The sequence below is a fragment of the Mus pahari genome, chromosome 4 (genome assembly GCF_900095145.1).
Source record: "Mus pahari chromosome 4, PAHARI_EIJ_v1.1, whole genome shotgun sequence".
NCBI lineage: Eukaryota > Metazoa > Chordata > Mammalia > Rodentia > Muridae > Mus > Mus pahari.
In genome coordinates, this window is record NC_034593.1 from 97,537,160 (window position 1) to 97,547,308 (window position 10,149).

The window sequence follows — 10,149 nt, forward strand, 5'->3', positions numbered from 1 at the left end:
GGTAAGAAGTCCGGCCTGCTCCAGGTACCACAGGAGGTTTATAAACAAAGCAACTTGCAGGAACTAGGCAGGTTCCTGAATAGCCAATGGAGGCCTTAGTTTGAAGGCATCTATTAGGGCCTGGGGGCATGGGGCACGGGGGGGGGGAGGGGAGGAAGAAAGAGTAAAGAACAAGTGGGATCAGAGGGCAGAGCTCCTACTAAGTAGGAGGGGAGAGGGGACAGGTGGACATGACCAGGATGAAAGAGTCCTCTTTGTCATACCCAAGTGACCCTGGGCCTACCCCAACTTCTCTGGCAGGCCATGTCCTATTCACGGGCAAGACTTGGGCACACACAATCCCACGCCCATGGATGCAGGACAATTCCAACCCAAAGCTTTTCTTGAGCCTATGGTCCATCAGTGGCCTGTCCCTAACTCGGAAACTAGGCTCAGGAGACCACATGTGCCTTTTCTTGTTTGTGGCCCCAGTGCCTGACGCTAACCCAGGGGCCCCCGGAGGAGACATGTAAAAGGTAGGGAGATGAGGGGCCACACCTGAGGCCAGAGGCCAACAAGGAAGAAGCTGGGGAGCAGGGGTCTCTGGTAGAGCTCTGGCACCTGTCAGCACAGACACTTCCTTAGGTCCACTACCGTGCTGTGTGGTTGGTGGCCTGAAAGGCCTCCCCACCCTCTAGAGTCCAAAGACCACAGGTGTGGCTTCCTCAAAGCCTGCTTCCTGGCTCTCAGGCCACCTGATCACCAGTAGGTCTCTGCCTGAGACACTGGCAGAGAAGCCAAACAGAGCTCCCTCCAATAGCAGTGGACCACTGACTCAAGCATCAGCCTCCTTGGGGGATCAGACACCAGGCGGCACTGGCAACCAGGTAAGAGCCCATTTCCAGCGAATAGCAAGGATTGGTGATCCTGGGGCCAACATGGACACCCCAGTGGCTTCCTAGGGTTGGGGCATCTTGCAGTGTCTTCTTAGATTCATGAGCAAGGATTAACCTCAGGATCTTAGACACCTGCTGGAGACCAGAAAAGGCAGGGAGTTCTAGAAGGCTTCCCCCCGAGGTCAGCCTTGTAAATACCCCTTCCTTGCTCTATACACCTACACAAGGAAGAACAAAGGCCAATGCCTGACACTAAAAGGACCCAGGCAGGTCAAACAGCACCCCAGCCCTGGGGTGTAGTGTCTCTAGTAGTAGCTGTTGAATTATCTCTACCAGCCTACAGGAATACCTGGTGACTTACAGGGACCATCCTGATGTGAAAGACTAGGACAGGGCTGATCAGAAAAGGGCTCTTTTTTCTACCATTTAGATGCAGGAATTGAACGCCACAGCCTAGGGAGGTGAGGGAAGGCAGAGGGAAGGGTCAGGCTTCCAGCACTCCTTGCTCTTATCTGGGAAAGGGGTTCTCCCCAACAGGGAACAGAGATTAGCCGCCTCCTCTATTCCCATGATGCTCACTTGGAGAATAATTTTTCCATCTGTGAGTCACCTTATCCCTCTCTGTTATTTTCATAACAGTCCCAATAAATGGGTGTGGGTGGTTCCTTACACTTTGGTCAGGATATTCCAGGGTTACAAAGAACCCTAGTGCGCCAAACAGATCGATGCATGAAGACGCACAAAATCATGGTAAGGGCACACGAATAACACATTCTCTTGACACACACACCCAGCACATACAAATGCTTGACGTTTAACTCCACTCCATTTCAAAAGATGTGTGTTGTAGCCTTCCCCTGCCCCCCATGACCTACCACCCAGTGACAGGGGCACATTTGTAAGCCACAGAGTTCTGGTTCATTTCCCAATTAAACAATCAGTGTGACTCTAGGCCTGTTGTCCTCTCTGAATGGCTCTGGGGTTATTTTGAGTACTAGCTGGGTCACTGAGGGAAACCCCTTAAAACTGCACTCACCACTTGGTGCTGGAGAAGTACCAGTGGGTGGATGGTGGTGAAGATTTGAGAGGTAGGGTCAGGAGAGGCTTGGCAGTGGGCTTGGAGTGCTGTCAGGGCAGCGGTGACCACTGCCATTGTCAGGGAGGATTGGGCAATGCTGAAAGTGGCACCCGGGAACACTCTGGGCAGGTGGTGGTTAAAGACCGCTTTACTAGACAGTTGGCTGGGAGCTGCATTTAGGGTTCAGGTGGGGACAGTCTCTGGGAGAAAATCTGGGAACACCAGGAGGAAAAGAGGCAGGAGTGGTAGTCAGAGGTCAGATGAGTGTAGGTCCTGAGCAAGTTCCACAGAGCGCCCCTCACTCCATATAAATGTCCGTTTGCCTTCTATCTATCTCTAAATCTGTCTAACATATAGAGACACACACTCGCACACACCAAGTCTCTCTCTCGCACATACACATACATACAAAGTCTCACACACAGTCTCTCTTTCTCTCTGTCTCACAGACACACACACACACACACACACACACACACACACACACACACCACACTCAAATACATTCTACCAGGCAGGGTCATTAGCTGGGAGCGTCCTCCCTATTTGCAGAATTAAAACAAGAAGCTTGCTGCTGCAGCTGAGGTCTCTGCTCTCCCAACAGAAGCATAGGGTGGTATCTTTCACATCTGAGCCCAGATTCAAATATGGGAAGCCATTCATGTAGTGCCCCCTGCCCCCAGGAAGGCCCTTCCTCTGCTGGTCCATGGCCTCCAAACCTAACAAGATGAGGACCTCTTGGGCAGGACATCAGATGGCTCTAGATAGGTCCCCTGGAGTCAAGGGCTTTGGTTCTGGTCACAGAGTCACCATGTCAGAGCAACAGCCGCTAGGCCTTGTAGTCCTCCTCTTCCTTAGTCTGATGACTGTCTCTGGTTCATTGTGATTCTAGGAAGCTGCCCTCAGCAGTGTCGCCATGTCCCGGCCCAGCAGCAGAGCCATCTACTGTAAGCTACCTGCCTTCCCTGCCCTGCTCAGCCCCACTCTGGGCCGAGCTCTCCAAACCCTGTCTTCTCCACTGTCCCTGCCATTGTCCAAGCCTCACCTCCCTTCTGCTGGCCCCTGCCCTTGATTTTGTACCCACAGTGCACCGGAAGGAATATTCCCAGAGTCTGGCCTCAGAACCTACCCTCTTGCAGCATAGGGTGGAGGTGAGTAGCTCTGGGGCCCAGGCAGTTTCTGAATAAAGCTAGGGTTCCTGTGTGTCCACTTGCCTTCCCAAAATAGATGTCTGACTCTGACATGACAGCTCAACCTGACCGAACTCTGTGGAGTCAGACTCTCCTATCTTGAGGCCTAAATGTCTGCCAAGCCAAGGGGAGTATAGGATAGTTCCAGGGTGGGCACAGCAGACCCAGTTAGAGGTTGTGGGACCAGTGCTGGGTCCCTAGATGGAAGTGACAGAGTAAATAGTCAAGAGCCACAGAAAGCTATCCTTTTGATCTCCCTTGGTTTCCAACCCACCTCCTGCACTTGGTTCAGGACTGCACAGAGCAGCTAGGAAAAAAACATATGAGGGCTGCAGGTATAAGGGCCAGTGTCACAGAGGGGAGAGCCATCCTGCACTACCAGACAAGGTCGAGCTACTGGAATGGAGTCTTTGGCCCCACCCAAGTGGACAGCTGGTACTTGGAGATCTGGTCATTTTAATTGGTTTTAAAATTACAAGGAAGTGGTCAGAAGAACGTGTTCAACTAGGACATGGTAGGGGCCACAGTACATGGGGGAGGGTCGGAGGTGGACAGAACCCACCCCCACCCCAGTAGCCTTGGGTGTTAAGAGACGAACAGGAAACTCACAGTGCAGTGGAGAAGGGGCTCCGAAGAAGCCACTGTTCAGCTTCTCTGTAGAGTGAAGCTGGGAATTGGCTTCATTGAGAGCCATCAGGCAAGAGCAAGAGGAGACATGCTCAGGACAACAGGCTATTGGGCTCTGCTGAGTTAGGGGCAGTGTGGCCACAGGCGGAAGCTGGCCAGGAGTGAAGATTGACAGTTCAGGGGCAGGAGTTAAACTGATTGTCTCCAACAGGAGCCTGGTGCAATTGGAGGATGATTCAAGAAGCCAACATTTGGCTGTGGGAAGACATTTGGAGGGTGGCTGAGGGGAAAGCTGCCAAACAATGGGTCCAGCAGAAGGCAGGACTTGGGGGGGACCTGAGAGTGCCCCAGCTCTCTCTGTTCAAGAGTCAGAAAGAGGATGCTTGATCTTCCTGAGATCCCTGGGGCACTGGGCTGGCAGAGCTGGAATGATATCTGGGTATGGGCAACAGGTATGGAAAAGGGCAGGGGTCAGGCAAGTGAGGTCACTGACCTGGAGACAGTAGGTCCTAAGTGCAGCAAAGGGACCGAGGAAGGTCCTACAGCCCACACAGAGGAACATGGATTATTTTGTTGGATGATTGGAACCCACACCAATTACTGACTGCACCATGGTCCTGGAATGCACCCTGTATCGCCTCAGCTCTTGACCTGGAAGCCTCTTCGAGAACCCAGCTTCTATAGGCTCTTGCTGTATTGAGAAACATGACCTCCCCACAGGGGGGACCAAGGACACACCTTCCTCCCTCGATGCCTTTTCCCCACCTGCTAACCATCTGGGATTCTCTCTCCAGACCTCCAAGACCCGTCTCTTCCCTCTCCCCTTAGCATCTGATGACATGTAAGCTGGGGACACAGAGAGTCCGGGAGCCAAAGGATGCTCTACAGAAGCTTCAGGAGATGGACGCCCAGGGCCGGGTGTGGAGCCAAGACCTGTTCCTGCAGGTCAGAGATGGCTGGCTCCATCTGCTGGACATTGAGACTAAGGTCAGCCTTCTCCGTACACCCGGTCATGGGCCGGCCCTAGCTAACCCAGGATGCTAAAGAGCAAAGATTAGACTCTCCACCTTCCTCTCAGTACCTCTCCACACCCAATACACATATCAAACCAGGTAGAGGCAAGGCTGGAAGTGGGGACAGAAGCCTAAGAATCAGGATAGAAACTCTACTATCACACTGCAGACAGGGATGACCCCTTCAGGGTCTCAGTGGCTCTCAGTGACCTCACTCTTGGCCTTTCCATCTGCCTTAGGAGGAACTGGATTCTTACCGCCTGGACAACATCAAAGCCATAGATGTAGCCCTGAACACCTGCTCCTACAACTCCATCTTATCTGTCACTGTGCAGGAGTCCGGCTTGCCAGGCATCAGCACTTTGCTGTTCCAATGCCAGGAAGTGGGGGTGAGTGGCTGGATATGGTGGCCAGCGGTAGAGTTTGGTGATCTGTTGGGCACTGGGTATGGAGGAACGAAGGAAGTGCGAGAAAACCCGTGTCCTGCCAGAGTTCTGGCGCTCTGGGCAGATGGACGCAGGAGGACTGCCGCACATTTTCCATGCATCCCCGGGTGGGTGTCTGGCTGTGGGAAGCCACTGGACCCCAGCTTGGAGGGTGGTGGACAAGGGGCAGCCTTAGGTACCAGGTTCTCAGTCTTGGGTGTCCCACATTGGATACCTAGGAAGAACTAAGAACAATTGGGGGACCTGGGGGCGGTTCGGTCAACCCTGGGGCCGAAGGGAGGAGAGGTCAGGGGGAGAAGGGGCCGCTGGATGGTTCCCACGAGGGCGAGAGTCCTTGGTCCTGTCCATGGCTGGAGTGCAGGAAGGCTGGAGGAGTTTAGATGCGGATCGTTAGGGGGAAGCCTATCCCATCGTTCAAGCACGGCAGGCCTTGATGAGCAGAGACAGTCTATGGTTTTAGAGCTCTGTTGTAGAAAGGCAGGGAGAAAGAGAGAAGGTAGAAAGAGAGAGAGAGGCCAGCCATGGACACGTGGAGAGGGGGGGAAGGGAGAGAGAGAAGGAGGGCTAGAGAGTAAGAAAGGTGAGAGCTTAAAAAGAGCAAGGAGGGGCCAAGCAGCCCCTCTTATCGTGGGCTGGGCTATCAGATAACTGTGGGAAGGAGCACACCTGGCTATAGTCTGGTAACTGTGAGGGCGGAGTCTAGACAGAATGCCAGGAGCTTGGAACATTGTCTACATGACTGATAGTCACAGAATTATGGAGTTGGGGGCTCTGTGGTGTCAGGCAGAGAGGTGTCTCTGGGAATGTGGCTCCATGTTCTGTCCCTTGTTGAGATTTCTACTGGGTCGCCGGAGCAAGGCTCATTCAACCAAAATAAGCTGCCTATCGCGGCCCCCCGCAGTGATCATCACACACACACACACATAATACCTGCTGCTTCCCCCAGGCAGAGCAGCTGAAGACAAGCCTGCAGAAGGCCCTGGAAGAAGAGCTAGAAGAAAGGTAGGCTGCTTCTGCCCTGTGACATATAGGGTCTCCTAGCTCATGCTTAAGGGTCACATCCTGGCTACACATTAGGAGAACCCACGATCCTGAGATCCAACAAGCACATGCCTAGAACTAATAAAGGCTCAGACCAATGAAGGGTATGGGGAAAGTGTCGGGTGTATTGTATACTATCTCCAGAGGCCGTTATAGAACCCAGGAAAGCCCAGGGACTGGGCAGATGAAACGTGATGGAGTCAGGGAGGCTCAAGTGGAGGCTACAGAGATAGATCTGGGTTCTTGGAGAAAGATGGTGAGGTCCATAGGTCCATGGGGCAGAAGTATGGGCATAGGTTTCTACCTCTCTCTCTCTCTCTCTCTCTCTCTCTCTTGATGTTATCAAAGTTATATCACTATGCCCTCAACAGACCTCAATTTGGAGTCCATCATCCAAGCCAGGACAGATGGAAGGGGCCTCCTCTGGAAAGGCCACTCCCTATACAACAGGCACCCCCTCTGGAGCACAGGTTCTCTCCAGAGCACAGGTTTCCTCCAGAACAGCCACACAATATGACCTCAGAACGCAGTAAGTTTGTGTCTGAAGGCAGGTATTGGATGGAGGCTTGGATCAAGTCAAAGAAGCTCTAGGCTCATGGTTCCTCCCCACCCACCACAGGCATCTCGCCATCCTCAAGGTCCCTGACACACTACCCAAGTGCCCGAGAACCCAATGGCTTCACTCTGCCTCCTCCTCCGAGGCGAGCTCCCTCTCCAGAGGACCCAGAGAGGGATGAGGTAACTGAAGGAGGCTTGCTGAGGCTTCCAGACTCCTAAGGTAGACAGAGCAGAGCTGGGGACTAAGGCTGGGGCATATGGTGGGATTGTAGCAGGACCAGGGTTGGGAGCTTCGGGGTTCTTATTACCGTCTACTCAAGGCCATGGGTTGTTGGGGATCTAGGAGGTGCTGAACCATGTCCTAAGAGACATTGAGATGTTTGCTGGAAAGCTGAGGGAGATCCAGGCAAGAGACAGTCATAAGAAGACAAAACTTGGGAGAAAAAAGAAAAAGTCTAAAAAGGGTAAGTGCTTCAGGTTAGGGGAGAGATGCAGGGTCAGCATGGGGGGAGGCCTAGACCCCACCTTTACTCCTTCTCCCACAGGGGTAACACAAGCAGAGTACATTGACTGCTTCCAGAAGATCAAGTTTAGCTTCAACCTCTTGGTTAGTAGCTCTGGTCAGTTCTGTGACCTTCACCCCCAACTCCCCCTTCTCTCTGACGTCAGCTACCCAAGCCTTTCCCTTCTCCAGCTTCTCTCTTGGGACTTTTAAAGGGTACCAGGCTCTAGGCCAAGGCGCAGAACACTTATGGGGTGCTAGGATTCTGGTGAAGGTGGTGAAGGATGGTAACCAGCACTGTCCTGTGTCTTCAGGGGAAGCTGGCTTTGCGGTTGCAGGAAACGACAGCCCCTGAGTTCGTGGGCCTCATATTCCAAACCCTGAAATTTGTGAGTGGAGGGCCGACAGGGTGGCAAAGGGAGCAAGCTGGAGACCAGGGGCAGCAGGGGAAGGGGCAGCAGGGGAAGGGGCAGAGGCCGGGGGAGCAGCAGGGCAGAGGGAGCTGTGGAACCTGCTGTTTACTCAACAAGCACCTTCGATATAGGATGCCGCTCAAGACAAAACCCCCAACAGACCCGATAGGTTGGCAATAGAGTCGAGGATGCCAGGTCATGGAGGAAGTGGGGGACAGGCAGGAAGTGAGGAAACAGAGCTGGGGGACCCTTGGACCTTTCCTATTCCCTTCTAAGACTACTGATCGCTTCTATTTCCGACTCCTCCAGATCCTATCTCAGTGCCCTGAGGCTGGCCTTCCAGCCAAGGTGATTTCCCCCCTCCTCACCCCCAAAGCAATAGACCTGCTGCAGTCCTGTCTAAGCCCGCCCGAGGACACACTCTGGAAGTCACTAGGCACAGCCTGGACCACCAGCTGGTAAGTGAAGTCAAGGGTAATGGAAGACCCAAAGCAGGACATGATGCGTAGCCCAGTGTGACACTATCACAAACCAGAACCACATCCAGAAAATGTGGGGGACTCCAGCGGGAGTGGCCAACTTTTCACTGAACACTGCCTATACCCAGTGAAGAAACATGTTTCCTCAGGAGACAAAAGCCAGCAAGGCCAACCTTCTACTAAGGTGCACGCTCACTCTCACCAGGACATGGTGAAAACTTGGTCTCAGTCACACGTGCACATATTTGCAACACTGGAAAACTTGTTTGGTGGATATAATTTTAACAATACCAGTGAGGAAACAAAACAGTTCCAGTATTTATAAAGTGGCAAAATTTTGATGACTAATCCATTAAGTCAAATATGCTCTTAAAGGCCCCCCCTTTTTTTTAAATAACTAGAAGTGAACAGCTCAACATGACAGAAATACAGAAAATAGAAGACATGTAAAAGTCCCTAGAAGAACTGAGTTTCTGTCAAATTCATTTCAGTGTTTTAGTTTTTAGATAAATGACACAAAGTTATACGTAGCACCAAACGGTGTAATTATCCAGAAAGATAAGGAACACACCAGCCACTGGGCTTAGCAATCTCGAGTTACAAGATCATCCCACCCCTGGGGCCTTGAGCATGGTAGGCAAGCTCTCTACCACTGAACCACAGACCATCTCCAGCCTGATTATCAGCATTCCCAATGGTCTAGCTTCAGTACGGCTGTGGTAGAGGTTGTCATCAGAGGTAAGACAGTACAGGCACAACATACGATCACATTCCCAGGAGGCTTGGTAAAGTGATGGTTAGGACCATAGCTTAAAAGAGGCCATTACCTGGTCAACAGAAGACCTGAGCATATTATGGGACACAAAGAAGGCACCAATGAAGAAGGGTTCACTCCTACTAAATAAACATGTATTTGCCAGTACCAATGACTCAGCCATCGTGGTAGAAAGACAACCTCTGGTTGCCCCAGCCAGGAAGTACAATGTAGTAATAAACAGATATATAGGAGCCATGTACCCTAAAGTGAGTGGCTATAGTAAATGTAGAGGTAAATTTCTCAGCTGCCCCAGTGAGGCAGGGATTTCCAGAGGTGAATAAGCATTCTCAGGCAGGAAGTGTGGTGTCCAGACATGTCAAAGTCCTGAGTCATGTGCAAGGGATAATGAAAGCCAGGTACCAGCCCCATCCTGGCATCAGCCAGAGCAGCCTCACAGGGATGTGTCTTCCACAATGAAGTTCTTTGTGCTGTTTAGTGTTCCGGAAAGAGAGCTGCTGGATCATCACCAACAGGTTAGGAAAACACTAAACAGGCCTGTACTTCCAGCTATCCCGGAGGCTAAGGCAGGAGGATCGCAAGTTCAAGGCCACAGAGTGAGTTCAAGTAAAGCTTGGACAACTCAGTGGACCCTGTCTCAGTGGGGCACAGAGCCTGCCCAGGTCTGGGCCAGCTGGAGTCCCAGTGCTGAGAGAAGTGGGCTTGAGCCTCTATCTGGAACCTGAAAGCTATCCAATTGATAACTGCTCACAAATGAAGAGTTAGTTTTCTCCAACAGTCTCACTGGGTGCACAAACTACTACGAAGGCTGGGCCCAACAGTAGATGGCCAGCACAGAACCAAGTGAATAGTGTTTTTGAAAGATTTTTTTGTCTTTTGTCACATAATGCTTTGTAGGTGGCAGCTGCTGCTGGTGCTTCTGCTTCCCCTCCTCCTCCTCCTCTTCCTCCTCCTCCTCCTCCTCCTCCTCCTCTTTTTTCTCCTCCTCTTCTCCCTCTTCCTCTTTCTCCTCCTCTTCCTTACAAGTCCTTTGTGTATATATTATGCTTTCCAGTTTTGTGGTTTTATGGGATTTCTGTATGTGTGCACATGTATGTCACTGCATCTATGTGCACATGTGTATCACTGTATCTATGTGCACGTGTGTCACTG

At 51.9% G+C, this 10,149-nt stretch overlaps 1 protein-coding gene across 1 annotated transcript in view; it reads left to right on the forward strand.

Moving 5' to 3' along the window:
* Positions 1-735: 735 nt before the first annotated feature.
* Positions 736-10,149, forward strand: part of Eps8l3 (EPS8 like 3) — a 13,104-nt gene continuing 3,690 nt past the window's right edge. The window contains exons 1-12 of the mRNA XM_021196391.1: positions 736-866; positions 2,846-2,900; positions 3,040-3,104; positions 4,599-4,757; positions 5,023-5,172; positions 6,176-6,231; positions 6,642-6,799; positions 6,890-7,008; positions 7,172-7,292; positions 7,374-7,435; positions 7,645-7,719; positions 8,053-8,201. Of these exons, the coding sequence (XP_021052050.1) occupies positions 2,870-2,900; positions 3,040-3,104; positions 4,599-4,757; positions 5,023-5,172; positions 6,176-6,231; positions 6,642-6,799; positions 6,890-7,008; positions 7,172-7,292; positions 7,374-7,435; positions 7,645-7,719; positions 8,053-8,201 (1,145 nt within the window). The 5' untranslated portion in view covers positions 736-866; positions 2,846-2,869. The remainder of the gene's footprint in view (positions 867-2,845; positions 2,901-3,039; positions 3,105-4,598; positions 4,758-5,022; positions 5,173-6,175; positions 6,232-6,641; positions 6,800-6,889; positions 7,009-7,171; positions 7,293-7,373; positions 7,436-7,644; positions 7,720-8,052; positions 8,202-10,149) is intronic.